Source organism: Phalaenopsis equestris, unplaced genomic scaffold (genome assembly GCF_001263595.1).
Source record: "Phalaenopsis equestris unplaced genomic scaffold, ASM126359v1 Scaffold000263, whole genome shotgun sequence".
In the NCBI taxonomy this organism is placed as follows: Eukaryota; Viridiplantae; Streptophyta; class Magnoliopsida; order Asparagales; family Orchidaceae; genus Phalaenopsis; species Phalaenopsis equestris.
Genome location: NW_018164705.1, coordinates 66,464 through 88,444, shown reverse-complemented (window position 1 = coordinate 88,444; position 21,981 = coordinate 66,464). Strand labels below are relative to the sequence as shown.

The 21,981-nt window shown below is 36.0% G+C and overlaps 1 protein-coding gene across 1 annotated transcript in view; it reads right to left on the bottom strand.

Moving 5' to 3' along the window:
• Positions 1-729: 729 nt before the first annotated feature.
• The window catches only part of LOC110024612, a 37,357-nt gene continuing 16,105 nt past the window's right edge, over positions 730-21,981 (bottom strand). Inside the window, exons 4-5 of the mRNA XM_020724681.1 lie at positions 1,488-1,566; positions 730-1,408 (exon numbers count right to left, since the gene is read on the bottom strand). Of these exons, the coding sequence (XP_020580340.1) occupies positions 1,162-1,408; positions 1,488-1,566 (326 nt within the window). The 3' untranslated portion in view covers positions 730-1,161. The remainder of the gene's footprint in view (positions 1,409-1,487; positions 1,567-21,981) is intronic.

Below are 21,981 nucleotides of genomic sequence, written 5' to 3'. Positions count from 1 at the left end.
AAAAAATATAATTGACTACAGGGCTACAAAGATTTATAACCAATTAAAATATTGATTAAGAAAATAGAATAAAAATTATTAAATTATATTCAAATTATGTTTTAATATAAATAATAATTTTAAATCTTGCTCAAACGCTTATTGTCTTATAACTACATGATTAGAGTTGTTAAAAGGACTTTTTGTTCGTGAACAACTATTGTTCGGCTCGTTTGCTTAACACAAACAAACTTTTTGAGCTCGAAATATAAACGAGCCGAACACGAGCTGAGCATGGCTCGCTCGTGTTCAGCTCGTTTACACCCCTAATAATGATAATATTGCTGACAAGTGACAATTTAGAGATTCCTCATTGTTGATAAATTTTACTTATTATAATTTTAAGGAAAATTTACATATGTGCCAAACAATTGCTATACATTTACATATACAAAGCCTAACATTTTACATTTACATTTACACACTATAAATATCAGAAAATCACAAATCAGGTTCTACAAAAAATGGAAACATATGCTTCTTGCAATGAAATATGGATCAGGTTTTAATTAATATCAAAAAGGCATACACTTTATATTAAGAGATGGATTAAACAAAAAAAAAGAAATTGGTGATTCAAAAACACAGCTTCCTTCAATTATTAGACAACAAATCCTTTTCATAAAATATTAGGTTGTATTGGATTTTGACAACAGCCAACATTTTATATTCAAAAGTGGGTCTAAGTTGAACGAAAGGGCAAGAAACTGCTGTACGCAAGTACTATTCTTCACATAAAATCTTGACCAACAAAATATTAAATGCAAACATGCAAATTTGACAACTTTGACATAACACGTGACCTTTATTTCTGAGGCAAACTCCAAAACTTAACGATCAAATGTCGTCCTTATCACATATATTCTAGCACTAGCAGGCAAACAAAAGTCTGTATAAGCCAACAATCTAAGCAAAATTATGGTTATGAAAGCCAAGTCATTAGTGGAGGGAAAGGTGTAATAATTTCTAACATAGACATAAATTTAATGCCTACAGATTCTGAAAAAAATCTAAAAATGTCTTCCCAGGTAACCACATGAGTTGAGAAAAATTTTTGCACAAGATTTTAAGCCAATGGAAATAGATCAACGGGATTTGAGCTTTGAGTAAAGTTTAGTTTCATCAACACTTCCATCGCTTTTGCCTGACAACCTTCTTGGCGGTGCGCTTGCCGCCGGACCCAGCACGCTCCATTGATTTCTTTGTTTTTTCGTCCAGAGGTTCGCTGGCATTGTTGTCGGTGATTTGAGTGGAAGGAAGGGAGACGGAAGAGTTAGCTGGAGGTTCAGGAGTCCCATCAGGAACATCAGCACGGCTGCTGCTCATTGATTCAAGGTGAGTATTGCTGTTATTGATTTCCGTAGGATGTCTGTGGAGCATGGATATTCATCTTTATATGCAAATCTTATAGATGAGCAAATTATAATTAACTGAAGCATTGTGTTTACCCATTGATGTTAATTTCTTCTGCTGGTCTAACTGCATCTTTAGGGATAGGATCTGGATTTTCATCTGGTGGCTTTGAATCTGTAAATAAGCGCATTGGAAAGATAAATAAGTTGTGTTCATGAATGCGATGGAAAGACAGTCAAACAATTAAACAGGAGAAAAGATAAATTATTTACATTTAGTTTGATTAAAAGACTTAAGATGCTCTTTATGTTAAAGCATACAGGGGAATGGCTCCAGACACATCAAGCTCATTGGCAACCGTCAGATAATTGCGTGGGGCAAGGAAACTTATACAAAATCATCAAGCATGGGTATTGGTGGCCATCCAGCTGATTTCAGATCAGAGGGTGAATCTCGAACATCACTTGATTAGCTTAACGAGTACATTAATTTTCTTATAATGATACTTCATTCATGTCCCTTTCTCTATTCCATGCGACCTATATAAACGAACCTCGATGGGAGACTTTAGTTATCTGATGATGAAGCTATTAGTTTAGAAAGTACACGACATTTTGGAATTGCTGGCTAAGGAGATTTTGATCAAGCCAATCTTCCTCCAAGTGAAGCAGAGAACCCACTGGGTTAAGCAGTAAGGCTTTGATTGATTCAATGACCCCTGAGTGATTTGGCAACCTAGTTTATATGATTCAAGATAAATCTTTACTTTTTTTTTTTTTTTGAGGCATTTATATAGATAGGACACATTTCTTATGTATTTACATATCTCACACCAAAACTTTCATATTTACAAACATAGCACTAGAATTTTTAATATCAAATCAAAATAGCACTATTATCACTTTTAAAAGTGAAATGCATATTTTCATGCATAAGTTTAAAGTTAGAAATTGTTATTAATGTAGATATAAAAATTTAGGCGTTAGATATGTAAATATATAAAAATTGTTCGCTATGTATGTAAATTTCACAATTTTTTTAATTTGTTTTACCTCTCTTTGTGTCCATCCTCTCCTTCCCAGCCCGTAGTTATAATCCCTATCCTCTTTCCCCTAACAAATACAATCTAATTTGTTTTACCTTTCTCTGTGTCCATCCTCTCCTTCCCAGCCCGTAGTTATAGGGTCTGTTTGGGGCAGCTGCAGCTTATCCAGCCAGCTGTCAGCAGTGTTCTGCTTTTTAACTTCCCATGCTGTATTATTGACATCTGAGCAAGTTCTTTTCTACGTTAGAAGCTTACAAGATTGTAAGAATCCAAAAGTATAACTCCAAACAAAAGGTACATTTAAGTTCCCTCCCTCCCTCCCTCGTTCCACCCTCTCTCATAATTTTCATCCTCTTTGCCATTGAAACGCGGCCTTCTTCCATAAAGTCCACCACACAGTCACTAAGACCTATTTTTCGTTCCACCCTCTCACAATTTTCATCCTCTTTGCCTTTGAAACGCCTCCTCCTTCCATAAAGTCCACCACACAGTCACTAAGACCTATTTTTCTACTTGCACATACTTTCAAATCACAAATCTAACACCAACACTAATTATTCATGATCTCTTTTATCTCAGCAGAATGAGCTAGGTTTGTGATTTGAAAATAGATGCAAGTCATTAAAGTGAAGTTTATTTTTAGGAGATTGCCGACACCATCAACAATGCTACTTTAACTCCTACCTCCCGACTCATCTTCCACTCTACCATAATTGCCAGCCAACAACTTCCCACGACCTAATCACAACAAAAATAAGTCATCAAAGTTACCTAAGAAACTCCAGAAAAAACCTAATTACGTCCTTTTAAATTTAAATCAAATCAAAATCTAACTTAAACTAGATGGAATCTAACCATGGCAACCTAAATCCTATCCACCCAATCACCCTAAGCAGCGGATCTAATTGAGAACCAGAAATTTTGACTCAACAAAACAGAATTTCTGCTAATTGATACGATATACTGCTAAATTAGATCTCTTTTATTGGACTACATCGGCTCCACATCAATCGGTTAAGAGCCTTTTCCTCGGCAACCAAAGTTCTAAACTCACTCTGCTTTACCCCTTTTACTATCATCTAGAGTATATAGTTATTCATAAAAAGATAATACAATTGAAAATCAAAGGACCCTTCTAGCTTTGCAATAAAGAACCACGTTAATCCGCAAGGAAAAGTGAGAAACCTTCTGCATCGAACTTATGTAGAGTTAAAAGATTTTGCTCAAAATTGAATAGTTTATCTATTCATGAAAAACTTGGGCACTACTAAAATAGAGCCCTTGCAACTTTCTTTACAACTAAAACACTATTTACAACAAGGACCCTAAAATAAATACAATTATCAATACTCTCTCTCAATATGGGCAAAAGATGTCCTCTGATCCCATCTTGTCATACAAACTAGATCAATCTAATGAGTTAAGTCCATTGGTGAGGCAGTTAGCTACTTGCTCTCTAGTAGCTACGTGACTTATCTCCCTTAGTCCACTATTCAGCTTCTCCTTGAAGAACTTATCAATCTCACATGTTTGATTCTGTCGTGTTGCATCAGGTTGTTGGCAAACTATTGACGTTAAAAAGAAAAATAAAATTATTAAAAAATTATTAATGTTGTTAATTAGAATAATTAAACTTATGTAATATTTATTAATTAGGTTAATTAAATTTAATTAATATTAAGGGTATGTTTGGAGCAGCAACACAAGAAGCTGTTGCGGATAAACTGATTGTCTGTTTATTTTTTTAAATTTATTTTTTGCAATTTGAAAATAGTTTGTTGCAGTTGTTTCTGATTAAATCATCATTCTACCCTTGTATAGAAAAGTTGGTTGCAACAAAACTGTTCATACCAATATATTTTATACTTTAAAAGAAAAAATCTAGTGCAGAACATTACAAAATAAATATAGACACCTCACTTAACAGTGAGTAACATGATTACTAAAATTAAGAAAAACACTATTAAAATAATAATTAATCATATGATAATATTATTTTTAAAATAAAGATAACGTATGTTACGAACTAAGCTGTCCTTCAGAGATACTCTCCATGCTCGATCACTCTCGATTGTGGAATCTTCCAACCTATCTACCCATTGATAGTCAAAGTTTTTTGTGATTCTCCACGGGCACCGTAAAACTGTTTCCCGTAGCTATGTGGCTGACATGAAATTAGCAAGAAATTTTGAATTTCACAGAAACAGTGCAATCCTCATAAGGTAATAGAAATCCTCGAGCTTATCTTTCCTGAATGAAGTCAGCAAGGAATTTTGAAGTTCACAGAAGTTGTGCAATCCTCATAAGGTAACAGAAATCCTCGAGTTTATCTTTCCTGAATGAGTCGTGAAGTTCATGATTTTGTGTAGCTCCTCCAACAAATCGATGAATATCATCTGTGTTATGCGGAACATATTGTTAAATCTCGTTGTGTGATGTGCAAACAACTCGTCAATCCATTTGTCGCCAACATATGAGGATGTCATGCAAAGAGAGCGATTTATGTACGAGTTATAACATTAGAACATAAAGCATAATGCAGCTGCAACACTCTTGCAATCGTGTCTTCTCTAGGTGTATTTATATATTTCAATATCAAAGTTCAATGAATTAGCTACAATCATATAAGATTACGAACAAAATTAACATAAGCAAATAACATTACAAAAGTAAATAAAAAACATAACCAAAAATAAAAAAAAACGCTCCAATGAAGTGGCATGTCCAAAGCATCATAAATATCCAAAGCATCATGTAAAATCATAAACAAATAGAAATGTCCCACAAAAATCTAATAAAAAAATATCCCTCAAATGTCGTTGCTCCTATGAAAATAACGTAGGTAAGTCACCCTACTGTTATCGGGCATCGTTATGAAATTCTCTCCGAGTCGAATCTTCATGCAACTTCATAGAGAACAAATATAGTGTAATGTCCTCGTAAATTTCAGGGGTTGCATCCAGAATTCACATAACATGTTGGACATAAATTGCTTGTGATGGCTGGGGTCAATGGTGCATGAAGCCACCAACTGTGAGATCTGGCTTTTAAGAAAAGCAGCTCCCTCATTCTTTTTTTTTCAACACGAGAACGCTTTGACCAGCATGTGGACTCAACTTCATAGAGATCTAGGCTGGGGCCTTCAATGGAATCATTTGTTTAGTCAGCACCCAATTTTCCGAGAATGCAACCATTGGGGGCACATGCATTGTTGTTTGTTGCCACGACACCTCGAAACATGCAATCTAACTTCTCCTCCAGCTCAGGATCAATTCCACTATATTTAATTTTTTTTGAAACAAGCGCCACCTACAAATTTACATACCATGTTGGATTTAAAACTAAATTAAAAATTGACAAAAATATGAGACATTTCAAAAATGCTCACCACCAGTCTCTCTGCCCACCACTCCTCGGAATCATCAATCGTCCGCTTTACCGAATCCCACCCCAAGCGCGTTGATCCTCACTTCAATTCCTTCCAGATTTTTCAATCTTTTTTTAGTTGATCACACTTGCTTTTTAACAGCTTCCTATCACACTCTCTGTCTATACTTTTCTTGAATTTTTTAATAATATTCTGTCAATCTTCTTTGTTGAAATAGGTTGTCGGTCTATTTCCCAGTTCAACCTCGTTGAATCAAATGTCGCAAAATATTAATTTTATCTTTTGATTCCACATTGCAAATGAACCATTATCTTTTTTCTTAATCATTGTACTACTAACATGAAGAAAAACTTATTAACATAAATAGGAATGTCAAAATATCACAAATAAAAAATATAAATGCCACAATATCATTATTAATGCCCCTCCACACTACACTACAACCCCACCTACACATCACCACTGCCACCACCTCCACATATCTACACATTCAACACATCCACAACAACGCTACCACCTCCACACACCAACACCTTCACACAAACGCAACCACAACCACAACCACAATAACACACCAACCACCACCTCCACAACGTCATCACCTATACACATCCACCAACGCATCCTCTATCACAAACACAACTACATACCAACCACCATAGCATCATCCCATCCACACATTCATCAACACATCCTTTAACACAAACACAATCACACTCCAAACAACACCTCCGTAATACCTACCTCCACACATCCTCTAACACAAATACAACTACACACAACCACCACCCAACATACACCACTGGCAATCATCGAAGGTTAAAGATAAAGCCCCATTCCATATTTTTCATTTTTAGGATACCACATACAGGGCACCCAAAACAAAAACATTGCTAACAACAAATCGCTAACAACAAATCAAGCACCCTCTTTCAGCCATTTCTCAAATTCTCATTCAAAACATCAAAAGTAAAGATAAAATCTCATTCAATATTTTTCATTTTCAGGATACCACATACAAGGGCACCCAAAACATTGCTGACAACAAATCAAGCGTCATCTTTCAGCCATTTTTCAAACTCTTACTCGAACGTCAAAGATAAAGATAAAGTCCTATATAATATTTTTCATTTTGAGGATATCATGTACAGGGCACCCGGAACATTCTAACAACAACTCATTCAGTCATTTCCTAAACTCTCACAAACATTAAAGGTAAAGATAAAACCCCAATAACCAGTGCAGGGTAACCAATCCAGCAAAGAATAATAACTAGGCATCACAAAGACCACCTAACACCCTAAATCCTAGTCTAGCACACCATCTAACGAAAAGTGCATCAACCTAGTATCTAGTGCGGGGTAAGTCTGGGTATAGTATGACTTTGACGGGGTCGTTATACCAGCCCCATCCTAAAGATCCGAAGGATCTAAATGGTGCCATGAAGAGTGGTGACACGAGTTAGATCTATTAGATCTTTAGCACAGTCATACTCGTGTCAATCTCGATGACTTAACTCAGATTGCTCACCGGGATCAACCCAACAAGCAATTGTCGTTAAGGCATCGCGACCAACACGAGGTCACTCTCCTAACGAGCCTAGCTCGCTATCCATGCAAACATGCAAATGCAAATGCAAGCTAATCAAAACATATAAGTAGTGATAAAGAGTATTTCATGAAGTCAGTGACTCGTAGGAATAGGAATGTCGTAGCGGCAGGGGCCCGAAAAGAGGGTATGTCGGTAAAGCAGTGACCCGAAGGAATGGACATGCCGTGGCGGCAGGAGCCCGAAAAGAGGGTATACCGATAAGGCAGTGACCCGAAGATGGACATGCCGTGACGGCAGCGGCCCGGAAAGGGTGATCCAAAGGTGGGCATGTCGTGACGGTAGCGGCCCGAAAAGTGGGTATACCGATAAAGCAGTGACCCGAAGGTGGGCATGCCGTGACGGCAGCGGCCTAGAAAGAGAGTATGTCGGTAAGACAGTGACCCGAAGGTGGGCATGTCGTGACGGCAGTAGCCCATTCCATATTTTCATTTTTAGGATACCGCATACAGGGCACCTGAAACAAAACATACACCACACCTGAAACATTGTTGTTAACAAATCCACCACCATCTATCATCCATTTCTCAAATTCTGACTCAAATATCAAAATTCTTGATAAAATCCCAATCCATATTCTTAAAATACATAACAGTCGAAACATTGCTATTCCAAAATTCAACACCAACCTGTATGCATTTCTCAAATTCCCACTCAAATATCAAAACCATGCCGGGTAAAGAAAAACAAAAATCATCCTTTGGGGTGATAGTTATGTAATCATACCAATAAAACCAAAACCAACATAGCAAATCCACAAACCGAACAGACCAAAACCCAACTGAAATCGCAAAGCACAAAGTTTCAAAATCATAAACCAAATCCATCATGGATGCAACATGAAGCATCAAAATCATCAATCAAGTATATCAAATCAAAAACCACTAAACCGAGCAAACAGAGAAATCAGGGAGAGAAACCAACAACAAAACTAAGAACTATTGCACAGTAGCATTTGCATAATCATAAAACCACCAAATTGATAAGACAAAGATTACCGGAACAGGGGGGAGAGGTAGAAGAGGGACTACCGCACATAGCCCATAATGCGCACAACCACCAAACCGAGCCGAAGAACAGAAGGAACAAGGAAAGAGAAAATAGAAAGCTCACCGCAATAACTAGTAACCGAAGAAATAGAACCAACGTACAGAGCACAAGGTGAACAGAACCACCAAATCGAGCATAAAAAAAGAGAGGAGAGGGAGAAGTATGTAAGGGTCACCGAAATAACCACTCGCAATCAACAAGAGGCAACCATAAACAACACCTAGCCATCGAAGCCACGGATCCAAAGGGATTGAGAGAAGAGAAATTAGGGCAGTCAAGGGAACCGCAGAGGAACAAAGCAGCTGCAGAAGGGAGTGCAGCCGTGGAAATAAAAATCGAAGGAACGCAGGCAGTGGGGTCAAACCCGCTGCTCTCATTTGATCAGATTCGTTAAAACGCTCTTGCAAACATGTCTTCCAAACAAACGAAACCGCGGTCCCAAACAGCACAAAAAACGACGCCCCAAACGACCCCTAAATCTTCATACATTTATCTGCTCCTACCCTCAGCGTCATAACTGTTTGTGCCTTCTTCGATGCAAAAGTCGCACGATAGACTGGTACCCCTCATTTGCACGGTTGGCAGTTTCTAATTCGTCTCTTCTCTTCTTGTTCTCCTTCGGTCGGAACAAGTCGCCTCCGTTCGTCTCCAGTGTTCTTCGCTTCCTCCTTCTATTCGAAATCCACGCAATCCATGCAAGTAAAAGGGAAGCGCTTATTTGTTCTTCTTCGTGTATTCCTTTTCTCTATTCAAACGCAAACAGAGCTTCTTCCGCATGTCCGAACTGTCTCAATACAGCCGTAAGCCTTCCTCTTCGTGTCAAAACCCCACACAGAAACCCTCTATCGTGTCTACCTCACCCGTGATTCTTCCCATTGTATTCGCGACTGTTTTCTGCGACATTAGAAGCCTTTGTGTTATCATCACTCTGCTTTAGCCATCGTTGATCTCACCAGAAGACTTGGCCCTTACCTCACAATCGAGATCACTGATTCATCACACTATGTCGACACCAAACTCCCCTTAAATCTCACCATCCTTCGACCTTCCCAGCATCGAAGTCCTCTTCTTCCATATTCAAGCCGAAGCCGATCGATTATCCTCGCCATTTCTTCCCCTGTCGGAGGCCCTTGCCACTCCTTCATTCATTCTACCCTAGCCGCGATCAGTTGTCCACCAAGGCTGCACGTAGCCCATCACTCGTGCGATCCCCTGCTTCTTCTCTATTCGAACTGAAGTTTGCGACCTCTCTGTCGCGCCTCCTTTGCAATGCAACCCTGACACCAAGTTGTACCCCATCATACGACTCTTCTCTGCCCTAACTTATTTCGCTGCTCTTGTTAATCAAACAAAGAAGAGATCTATAATGCTAACCTGAAGAATCTTTATTTGAGTTACGTGCCTGGATTAGGTTCTCCACTCACCTATTTGAGTCTAAAGCTTACCCAAGCCACATCCCAAGATTAGGCTCTATTTGGTGCAACTGCAGCTTCCCAGATTTTCAACTGTAGCTGCGCTGCCCCAGAAAACTGCTGCGGGGAAGCAATTACGGGAAGCTGACTGTCTGTTTGGTGCAGCTGTGATAAAGCAACTGTGAGGCAGCTGTTTCTGAAAAAATAACCATGGTGCCCTTGTTTAGTAAAACTGTTTAAAAGAATACTGTAACAGCTACATTTTTGAAACTTCTGAAGCAGAAATTCATTTCTATAAGAAAAAGAAATAAAATTAATAAAATTACAAGTAAAATAAGAAAATTATAACAAATTTAAGGATTTGATGTACTCATAAGCAAACTCAAACAAAAACAAAAAGATCTGACAAACTTAAACCAAGGGATCAAAGAACACCGCACTTAACTATCGACATCAAACTTTCTTCAATTTATGTTTTTTGATGCCAAACACTACACAACTTGTAAGTTGCAGTAGTAAAATAATGGGCGCCAAAAAAACTTGAAATAGTTCTATTTTGTTTATATCATACTATCTCAGATGGAAGATGTATTGCTTTTATATATATATATATAGGATTATCAAGTTCGATCTTTTCAAAACGATTGCTTATTGAATCAATATCAATCTCAGATGGAAGAACCGATCACTACGAGTTAACTTATTGTTGGTTTCACAAGGATTCATATCAGTGTTAACATCCTCTCCCAAATCATCCTATTTCAAAATTAGTTTTTTTGGATCTGGTGATGTTAAAGACTACAATTCCTATGTTTTTACATATATAACACCTAAACTTAACTTTATACCCTTATACCACCCAAATATTTCATTTATACCACCTATATGGTTTTATTTCAGATATTTCAAAAAAAAGATAAAAGTAAACAGTACATAAACAAGAAAGAGCACATTAAACACAACTGTTATAATCCTAAGCAATAAATTTACAAATCTAACACATGTTATATAAATACAAAGGAATTGGGTGGCATAAATTTAAGTGCTTAATGACTGATATAAAAATGTTCTGCAATAAAACGATGATGGAAACTTCTAGTTATCAATCAAATGCAGCTGAAAAAATAATGCAAAATTAAGCTAGATTATTTCCAACTCAAATCATAACTGGAAATGTATGGAATCAAGTTTGCAATATGATGAGCACCTTTCATATTTTACCAGGAAGATAAACATTGTTCCAGATTACTCAAGCCATTGGCAAGAAAATTAAAAAACAGGTCAAGGAAGTTCAACTCCTCCATAAGCCATATAACTTTCCAAAAGAAAATGTTGACCTCACCCAAATTCCCAAAAATGTACTTCTCAGCAATATCTCTAACTTTAATCATACACTTTTATGTTTTAGAGTCCACAATTTCCTAAATCAATTCATTTGTTTAGAAACGCAAACTTTCCTTGGTGATGGCACAAGCAATACAAATTATCATGAATTTAGCCCATAGACCCCTTCAAAGCAGGACATGAAAAGCACTGCTTGATGAAATAAGCTAATTAAAATAACAAGGCATACAATATTTTATCAAACTAGTTGTATGAATAAATAATAACTTGCAAAACTCCACAAAAATATAATTTGCATGCAAGAAGCAAAAGTTTCCAGGCATCAAACTTCTTTAGCAAATATTTGCATATATCAATTTTCTTTAGCAAAAGTTCCCAAGCAAGCAATACTTTAGAATTCTCCAGCACACATCAATTTTCTTTCGCAAATATTGCATATATAGACAGACAATTCAAATGCATTACTTATCAAAGAGAGAGTGAGTATATAATAATAAATTTGATTTATGATGATACCATATTAAAATAATATTCAAATTTTGATGTAATCTTACTCAACCTCCCTTAGGGTCTGTTTGGCACAGCTGCATTTCTACCTAATTCCTATGTTTTTTCTCCCTATCCCTCCTTTCATTATTCGCCGGAATCATTTTCCCCAAGGAGTCGTTACCATTGCTTGACTACTTCCTTATTTGTAGCACCTACTTGATTTCAAACAACCCCTTCAATGCACTAAATAAATTTAGCTTTGAACTAAATGCAGGATAGAATAAGCTTATAGAACCCTATTGCTTGCCAACAAATGTAAATATTTTCTAATAAAAATTCATATGATTAAAAATAAGGCGGATAGCTGGCAAACCAAAAAAGAGGACCTGGAAACGATCAAATTCCTGGGCAATCTTACCCGGAGTCAGGAGCTTCCTCTTGAAGGCGGCTAGGGCCTCGGAGCACTGTTTTAGCTGGTCGGGTGAGAGGCAGATGTGCAGCGGCGGATTGGAGCAGAGAACTGCAGGGTCGAAAGAGGGGCCAGAGCCGACGTTTCCGGCTCCCGATGAGGTGGGAAAGGAGTGAGCGGGGGCTGAGGTTCCGGCCATCATTGGCCTTCGCCGTCGACGGCGGATCATAGAATCAGGAGCGCAGCCGAACGAAAGGCGGAATCACAACAATCGAATTCAGCCTAGCTACTTTTACAGTTCATTTTATTTCATTTTTATTATTATTATGTATTGTATGAAAAAAAGGAGAATATGTGTTGTACTTATATTTATTATTGTCGTCGTCGGTGTCAACGCTGACGAGGCTCGGGCAGGTATAATTTTAGGGGGGCAATGGGACAATTTTTTAAAACCTCCATTCAAAGAAGAGTATCCGTTAGACACGGAAATTTATGAACTTGTTTGGGAGAGTTCTTGTAAAATCAGTGTTTCTTGCAGGTACAATATCAGGGCAGCTGAGAAACTTGTTTTTTTTCGAAAAGCTTTATTTGAGAACAAAATACCCATTAGACGGGGAAAAACGCAAAGTTGTTTAGAGAGTTATTTTTAAAATCGAAAGGTCTTTATTTATAAACTAACATTTCCTGCAAGTATGTTGAAGGTCCATTACATCTTTTGATACTGTGGGTTAAACAATCTTTAGCTCCCCGTTGCACCCTTTGAGATCGCAAAATGAAAATTATAATTTTGCCCCCAATCGTAGTGTCATAGGACACTGACCAACGATTCTTCTGAGATAGCTAGGAAGATCGACATTCTCCTGTGCCCCCTAATGGGGATTGACATCAGGAGGCTGCCGAAATTCTAAGTAATTTGGACTTGTAATTACTTTAAAGTATTTGGAGTTTTGAACTTTAAAAATAATAATAATGCATCATTCATTTAAATTTTAAAATAATTTGAACTCGAGCATTTAAATTTTTAGGCTCCCAGACTGTTAAATATTTAGACTCCTTAGGCTACAAAGTATTCAAAATTCTAAAGTTTTAAAATGTTAGGCTCTTAGGCCTTTAAAAAATAAAAATCATATTTTTGGGTTTTTCAAACTTTAAATTCTAAAGTTTAAAATAAAAGTCAATGTGAACTTTTAAATTTAAGTCTTATGGTTACATTAACCTAAAGTTGAGCTTCAAAATTAGGAGCTTAAGGTTTAAAATTAATCCAAAATTTGAAATTTTCAAATCTAAACTCTTAACTTTGAATCATTTGAATTAACCCAAATATTAATTATTTGGGCTTTCAAAGATAACCTAATTCATTTGAGGGCTTAGCTTAATTTAAAGTTGAAGTACCAAAATTCGTAAGACTAAGATTAAACTGAAATTCAAATACCTCGAATTAAGGAGCTAAGTTTGATTTGAAAAAAAAAAATCTGGCACTAGATTCACAATACTCTTGTTAGTGAACAGAAGGCAGTCACTTTTTGAAAGTCTAAAATCATATATTTCTACTTTAAGCTCCAAATGAGTTCAAAATTTGTAAAAATTTCATGGTTATCTCTTAAGTCAAATGAGATATCTTGAAAAGTGGGTTCATTCTCAAGACTTAGATGAGTGCCACTTGAGCTACTCTTGAGCTATGCATGTTTTAGGGTGTTTATATAAGCAAGTTAAAACACATATTTTCAAAATCTTGCATATGTCTTCCATATTAAATTCATGGCTTAAAATTTATGCAAGTCTTTAATGCTTATAAAACTCTTTAAGCTATTTAAGTATATAAATCAAATGTCCATATGTACTCCAACCAAAGTATAGAACGTTAAAATACAAGGTTTGAGAATGCTGCGCAGGCTAATCGGGTTGTCTTGTTTAGAATATGGTCTTAAGTCTCACTTCACTAGTCTGATCCTCCTTCTCGAAAGGACTGGAGTTGTTGAGTATAGTAAGCTCTAATAAATGTCCAAATCCTGAAATAAGAATCTACATATCCAAATCACCCCACTAGTTTGATCCTCCTCATAAGGACCGGAGTTGATGAGTCTAGTAAACTTAATAACGTACAAATTCTAACGATGAAAAATTACAAGTCCAAATCACATAGTTCGATCCTCCTCTTAAAAAGATCGGAGTTTATATGATTTATACCCTAAAAAAACAAAATTAACTGCTCCTTTCAAATATAAAATTTTAAAATATTTAATCTCCCCGATGATGGTCGTATTGATCAAAGATTTCAACTGGAAAGGTTAATCTTTTAATTCACGACTTTCAAAATAATTAATTAAAATATTCAAACTAAGAATAAATCACTATAGCTAAAAGCAAAATTCATTCGTCATCTGCAACAATTTGTCGAGGGTGACAAAATGTCGATTAACTTCAGCTCACAAATAATGAATGTCATATCAAATGTATTAATATAATCACAATTAAAGTAATCGCATGCCAGTAAGAATGTGGATCGAGTCTTTTGTCCGCGTGGTTCTGCTGGCAAATGACACCGCAAAATAGTGATTACAACCAAAGTCCTCTGACTGGATGGTTGCCGCCAAATAACACCCATTATATTACAGTCACGACCGCAACTCGTATATTTCTCAACGACTTTCTACCATTTAAGTTGTAAATCATAAGTGTACAATTGATTGGTACAAAGCCTTGTGTTAGCTAAAATCGACTTAAATTTATCCTTTTAGACAAACATCCACCTCATATCTATAAGGATTTCTTGGAAGACGCAACCCATGGCTGCTAACAAGGATCCTTCTGTAGGTTGGGTTGACTACATCCTCTGATTAAGTAGATGAATGACCACGACTAATCGGAATGACAGAACCATAAAATCTTGATCGGGTTTTGATTTCATCTCCCCACCATCCGTTTTAAGCTTCAAGTGATGAATTCTACAAATTAAATCTTAATTCTGCTACTCTTATATGTTGAATATTCAATTCTTAGTGAATAGCCTGAATCGAAAGTGCTCTCTTGTTATCAAAAAAGTTAATTAACCATGAGGGTTTGCATTTATGGGACTCTCGAATCATATATCAAAACGTTCTCGCAAAATTAGAGCGAACTATGAGTAGTGTCTCATCTACAATCCAATATGTCTTCTGAAAATTCGACCCTCGAATTCTCAACAAATCAAAAAAAAAAATCAATGCATACACAACTCATTTGAGCGATCGTGAATTTACGGAACCCGCACCCATTTGTTGTCACACCACAACTTCATTTGAGTTATACAAATAGAGCTCTCAACCATAACATCTCGACAACCCCCAAGGCCATGGCCCTGCAGTCTGCCTCTGTCGTCGACCTCGCATCTATTGCCTGCTTCTTGCTCTTCTAAAAGACCAAATTGCTCCCTACAAACATGTAGTATCCTGGACATCCTGTCATCAGCACAGCTAGCCCAATCAGTGTCACAGTAGACCTCAATGCCTAATTGTCCATTTTTCTTGAAGATCAACCCCTTCCCTGGTGCACTTTTCAGACACCTCAAAATCTGTTACACTACATCCATGAGGCCCTTCCTCGGATCATGCATGTAGCGACTCACCGTGCTTACTGTAAATGATATGTTGGGACAAGTGTGACTCAAATAGATGAGACGACCTACCAACCTCTGGTACCTCTCACGATCAACTAGCTCTCCTGAATCTGGCTAAACTTTCCCTTCTGATCAATTGGTGAAACTGCAGGTTTACATCTCAATATGTCTGCTAGTCTAGCACATACTTCCTCTGAAATATAACAATTTCCTCTCCTCCATAAGCCACCTCAATCCCAAGGAAGTATCAAAATGGTCCCAAGCCCTTCACCTCAAACTCATTGCCTAGAATTGTCTTCAGCTGAGCAATCTCTCCCTCGTCATTATCAATGACAATCATATCATCCACATAAATAACAAGAATAGTAATGTGACCATCATGTCGTCGAAAGAACGTTATGTGGTTGGCATTAATCCGTCAATAGCCTATGCCTACCATAGCTTTTTTGAATCTAACAAACCAAGCTCGAGGAGTTTGTTTCAAATGGTACAAAGACTTCATCAGCCCACATACCTTGTCCATTGTTTGGTTCATGTTAAAGCCTGGGGTATCTTCATATACACCTCCTCTAGCAGATCCCCATGAAGAAACACATTATTCTCATCCAGTTGGTGTAACGTTCATCCATCATTCACAATCAAAAAGACGAGTGTCATGATTGTGCTCATCTTTATCACTAATGCAAATGTTTCATCATGGTCGACGTCCCTTTTGCCACTAACCGGGCTTTGTAGCGATCAATCTTTACTACTAAGGTCTGCTTCACTATGAAGACGAATTTGCACCCGATTGCCCTTTTCTTATTGTTAGTAACAAGAGCTACATGTCGGTCGTCATATGGCTAGGTGCGGTTTAATTTAGTGTAATATAGTATTTAGAAATTAGGTATTTTAATTTGAAGTAAATGGGGCAAACTGATCTCATTGATTCCTACAGTTTGGAGAATTGAACTAATCACGAGTAATGTACCACCCTAAAAGGTAATACAGTACTTGATGATAAGCTCCATTAAATAAACTATAGAAATAAATGACTTCCGTTTGATCTGCAAGTTTGCATGATGACCGACAGATTCCCCTATTTGATATGGAAGTCAAATACGGTTTATTTTAATTCTGGGTTCTTTTAAGTTCCCTATAAGGGCAAACCCCTATATTTAATAATATCTTAAGCAAATAAATCACTTAAGAAAACTCTCGATAAAAATCATTTTAATAATATCTTAAGCAAATAAATCACTTAAGAAAACTCTCGATAAAAATCATGAATCTTTTGTTTTCATGAGTTCAACATGAAGAGTTTTCAACGAACATGATTGTGAAATTTTCAATAGAGATTAGTCCAAAGGTGAAAGATTTTATTTTAAGAATCAAAGGAAGAAAAGTAGGTGAGATTAAAGATCCAGAATAGGTTCTTAGTAATCTCCCAAACTATCCTAATGTTTGGCTCGATTTAGGACGATATTAATTTAAGTTAACTCATGCCAGTTTTATTAATTAGGGCTTAGATTTGTGTAATGATGACCCACACAAAAAGCCTAGAAAGAAATAAGGTTTTACGTCGAGTGACTACCTCAAAATTCTAAAACAAGTTAGGACGTGCTATTTATTGGGACTATGCAGAAGCCTAATAAAAAAGAGAGGTTTTATGTCGTAAAAGACAGCCTCAGAATTCTAAGGATTGTTATTTAAACTAAAGAAATGTCTTGAATGAGCTGCCCATGAAGTCTGCCCCAAGTTCCTTCTTGAAGTGTCTTCAAGTCTTCAGGTCCTCCGATTTTATTATTAAAAGTTTTATTTGTTTCGATAATTTTACAGTGAATTAATTAAAGGGTTGTGGAGGTATAGTTCAAGCCTAAGCGAAGGCTAAGTTCACTTAAGCTAAGTAATTCCCTAGTGTTATGATTTCTAGGTTCTCCCTAATCTAAACAACTTTTATTTCTTCATTATTTATCCTTAACACATTTATTCTATGTTTGATAAAAGCGGTAAAAGAACATGCATTGAGATACATAAACCAATAAATAGAGCAAATAAATAAACAATATTTTATCAAATTTTTATTAAACTTTAATTATTTAATTAGTGGTAACCCAGTCAAGATGCCTATGGCTCCCACGGCCCGGACCGTCCTGGGTTGTCGGATGCTCTAGTTTACTTAGTCCGAAAGGTGGTTGCCCACCAGGACCGAAAGATGCGAAAAATTCTTGTCAACATTCACATAATGCATCGTCCAAGAAATCTTCGTGAACTAGAACAAAAAGGGGTTTAAGTTACATTATGTGATCTTTGTGATTAAGATCTAATTAATCCTTGAGTTACTTTATCGATTTTAAGGTTAAAATGTTTTAAGTTGTTCATATCTTGTTGTCGGATTTTAAGTGTTTTATTTTAGTTATTTTTGTTCATTTGTTATTACTAATATGAAGTTGACGACTTCGAAGCTGACTTAACCTCAAAGTCATATTTTAAAGTCTTGTTGCATTTGGTTTTGTTTAAGTTTAAGTTTTAATATGTTTTAACTAAATTTTACCCTCCCAATGTGTTTTATTTTATTTCTTAATTGAAGGTTTAGGTTTAACTTAGGTTTAAGGTTATACCTAAAAGGTTCTCCTATGTTCAACCTACGAGTTAGGTTCTAACTTAAGGTTTTGGGTAGGTTTAGCTTAATGCTAAGCTATGATTCAGGTTTGTTTTACTTAAAGATTATGATTGGATAAGGATCAACTAGTCTAAAGTTTGGGTTAACCAATCCTATTGGTTTAGGGTTAAATAACCGAAGGTTTAGGTTAATTAATCCTATTGGTTTAAGGTTAACTAACCTAAGGTTTAGGTTGACTAATCATTTGGATTAAGGTTAACTAACCTTAACTAACTTATGGTTTAGGTTAACTAATCCTATTGATTTAGGGTTAATTAACCTAAGGTTTAGACTTAGCTAATTCTATGGATTAGGGTTAACTAACATAGGGTGTAGGTTAACTAATCTTATTGGTTTAGGTTTAACTAACTTAAGGCTTATGTTAACTAACCCTATTGGTTTAGGGTTAACTAACCTAAGGTTTATGTTAACTAATCCTATTGGTTTAGAGCTAATTAACCTAGGGTTTAGGCTTAGCTAATCCTAGTGGTTTAAGGTGAACTAACCTACTTAGCTAATCTTATGGAATAGGGTTAAATAACCTAGGGTTTAGGTTAGCTAATCCTATCAGTTTAGGGTTAACTAACCTAAGGTTTAGGCTTAGCTAATCTTATTGGTTTAGAGTTAACTAATCTAACGTTTAAGTTAATTAATCCTATGAATTAGGATTAACTAACTTAAGATTTACGTTAACTATCCTATTGGTTTTGGGTTAACTAATCTAAGCTTTAGGTTAACTAATCCTATGGATTAGGGTTAACTAACCTAGGGATTAGGGTTAACTTATGGATTAGGGTTAACTAACCTAGGATTTAGGTTAACTGATCCTATTGGTTTAGGGTTAACTAACCATATTGGTTTAGAGTTAACTAACCTAGGGTTTAGGCCCTATTAGTTTAGGGTTAACTAACCTATTAGGGTTAACTGACATAAGGTTTAGGATAACTAATCATATTGGTTTAGAGTTAACTAACCTAAGGCTTAGATTAAATAATCTTATTGGTTTGGTGGCTAACTAATGTAACCCTGAAGTTGGCAAACCAAGTATTGGGTTTAAATTGGGTTGACCCTAAAGGGATGAGTTCAGATCAGTCCCACACATGCTATAGGAGACTAACATGAACCCTAAATAGGCTTAGACTAGGTTTAGTTTGAGCTCGGGTTAGGCTAACCTAACCTAACTCAAACATACTCCCCTAATTAGTGAATTACGATTATTAAAATGGTTTTAAATATGGTTTTAAGATTTCCAAGATCTGTTTAAAGTCAAAAAAATAAAATTAAGAGGGATTTCGAAATTTTACATTTCTTATTTTTCTTAATTATTTAAAATGACCCGTTTCACTTTAAAAAAAAATCTACTTACAGAGAAATCAAAATGACTTAAAAAAATTCAAGAAGATTTTTCCCAAACCACTTAATATCTCTGTCAAATTTCATATTTTTTTTCATTTATATTTTAATTTTTATGATTTAAATACTCCAAAACTTCAAAAACTAATTTAAAAATATATAGTTGATGAAAAATTATGATTTCAGTTTTGAAAAATTTTCCTCATTTTTTTAAGTTCATAGCATCTTTCGGTTTCTTTTTTGGAGTTTTCTACAAAAAAGTTATGCAATTTTGAATTTTAGTAATAATTTCTTGAATAAAATAAATAAATAAATAATCGCTATATCTTCTCCCTCACGCCCGCGACATCGAGAGCTGCGATGAACGGAGGAGAAGCAACGACTGAAACTTCCCTGAGTCTGTTCTTCGCCGATTCTCAACCAAATTTCGCGTTCTTGGGCTCGTTTTGTTCAGCTCGAAGAGTAGATCACATCCATATGGATACTTAGGTGTTTTATAATCTACTTTTCAATCTGGAAGGGATGAAAATTTGGGATCATCGTTTCAATTTAAAAGATATACTTGAGCCTAAGAGATTTGTCCTCAATTAGGTTTGAATAAATAAGTTTTCTTGGACATATCCAACTCCTCGTGGCGTCGATTTGATGTCGTTTTTATACCGGATTGGAAGTTCATCGGAGTTGACTTGACCTCGCTTGGAGGAGGCTTTAGCAACCGCCAAAATGATGGAAAATAATTCATCTGACTTCCTAAGGACCTAAGAATGCTAATATAATAATTTGGGCGAGTTTCGGAAGAGTTTTTTGTGCAAAATTGAAATGTGGTCGTGGGCTTTAGAGGGCTTTTTTGGCAGAGGCGGCGGTGGTGTGGGTTGGGTTGTTCAGGTTAAGGGCTACAAATTTCGTTAAGGATGCAAAAGGTTGGGAGGCTCTATGGAAAGTTGGCTCGGCTTCAGATTTTCAGCGATGTTGGCGGTTTCCGGCGAGAGAGGAGGTGGGGAGTTGCTGCTGTGTAACGTGAAGGAGAAAAGAGTCTTGCGGGGAGGTAGTGTGGGGGGTTGTTGTTATGTAGGGGGGAGAGATTGTTTTTAAATTTTTTTTTTATTTTTATCTTTCAGCCGAGAGAGAGAGAGAGAGCGCGCGTGAATTTTTATTTTATTTTATATAAATATATGAATGTATATATATTACTGATGCATTTAATAAGATGTGCTACATGCATGCATGGGTTGAAATGAAATAAGGATAATAAGATTTTTTTTATATTATAATAATAATAATAATATTATTATTATTATTTAAATTTCTCCGTGCATTTTTTGTTGAACGCCTCTTCGAGATGAAATGAACATCCTCCCTAGATAAAATTGACGTTCCGGACACGCTCGCGTGATCCGTTTTATCATCCGGGGTCATTCGGAGCACTTTTTCGGCGATCGAGTCAAAAATGGGTTTTAATTTTCGTCGAAGTTTTGGTTCGCGATCGATCGTTTCAGAAATTAATCAGGGGTCAATTAACAGAAATTAATCATGGGCCAATTAAATGGATTTGGATTCATTTGAAATTAGATCTAGACATGTTAAATTTTAAGGTATTTGATTGGTCATGAAGCTCAATTTGGCGAGTTTGGTCAAATTGAATGAATTTGGTCAAATTTGACCGAATGGATGATCAAGAATTGATTTTAGGGGTGTTTGAAATGATTTTGGAGGATTTGAAAATTTTTGGGCCATGAGTGACATGCATTTGCGTAATTTTTTCCCTTTGGTCAAAGTGGTCAAAAGTTTGATTTAAAGACTCAAGATAGTTCAGGAAGAAATTTAGAGTCAAACAATAGTGTTTATGGTCATTTTCGATAAATGTGGAAGGTTTTATGATTCCCGAAGTTTTTTTTAAGTATTCGTTATTTTGGTGTCGATGTGTCAAAAAGTTGTTCGAAAGTATGACAATATTACAGTTAAAATTCTAAGGAAGAAATAAAAAATGATTTGGTGTGATTTTTAGAACTTATTGGTGACTCTGGAAGATTTTGGAAAGATTTTGGAAAATTTGATATTTTGTGGAAAATTTGATATTTTGGGGGTCCAGGGGCATTTTGGTATTTTTTTTGGAAAATTGAGTATTTTTTACAATTTTTGGGTTTCAAATGGTTCAAATTATAATATCAAATGGTTTAAAGTGGGTTTTGTGATTCAATGACAGTTTTAGGGAATTTCGAAGAATTAGAATATTCAAGTAAGTTTTTTAAGGGGAA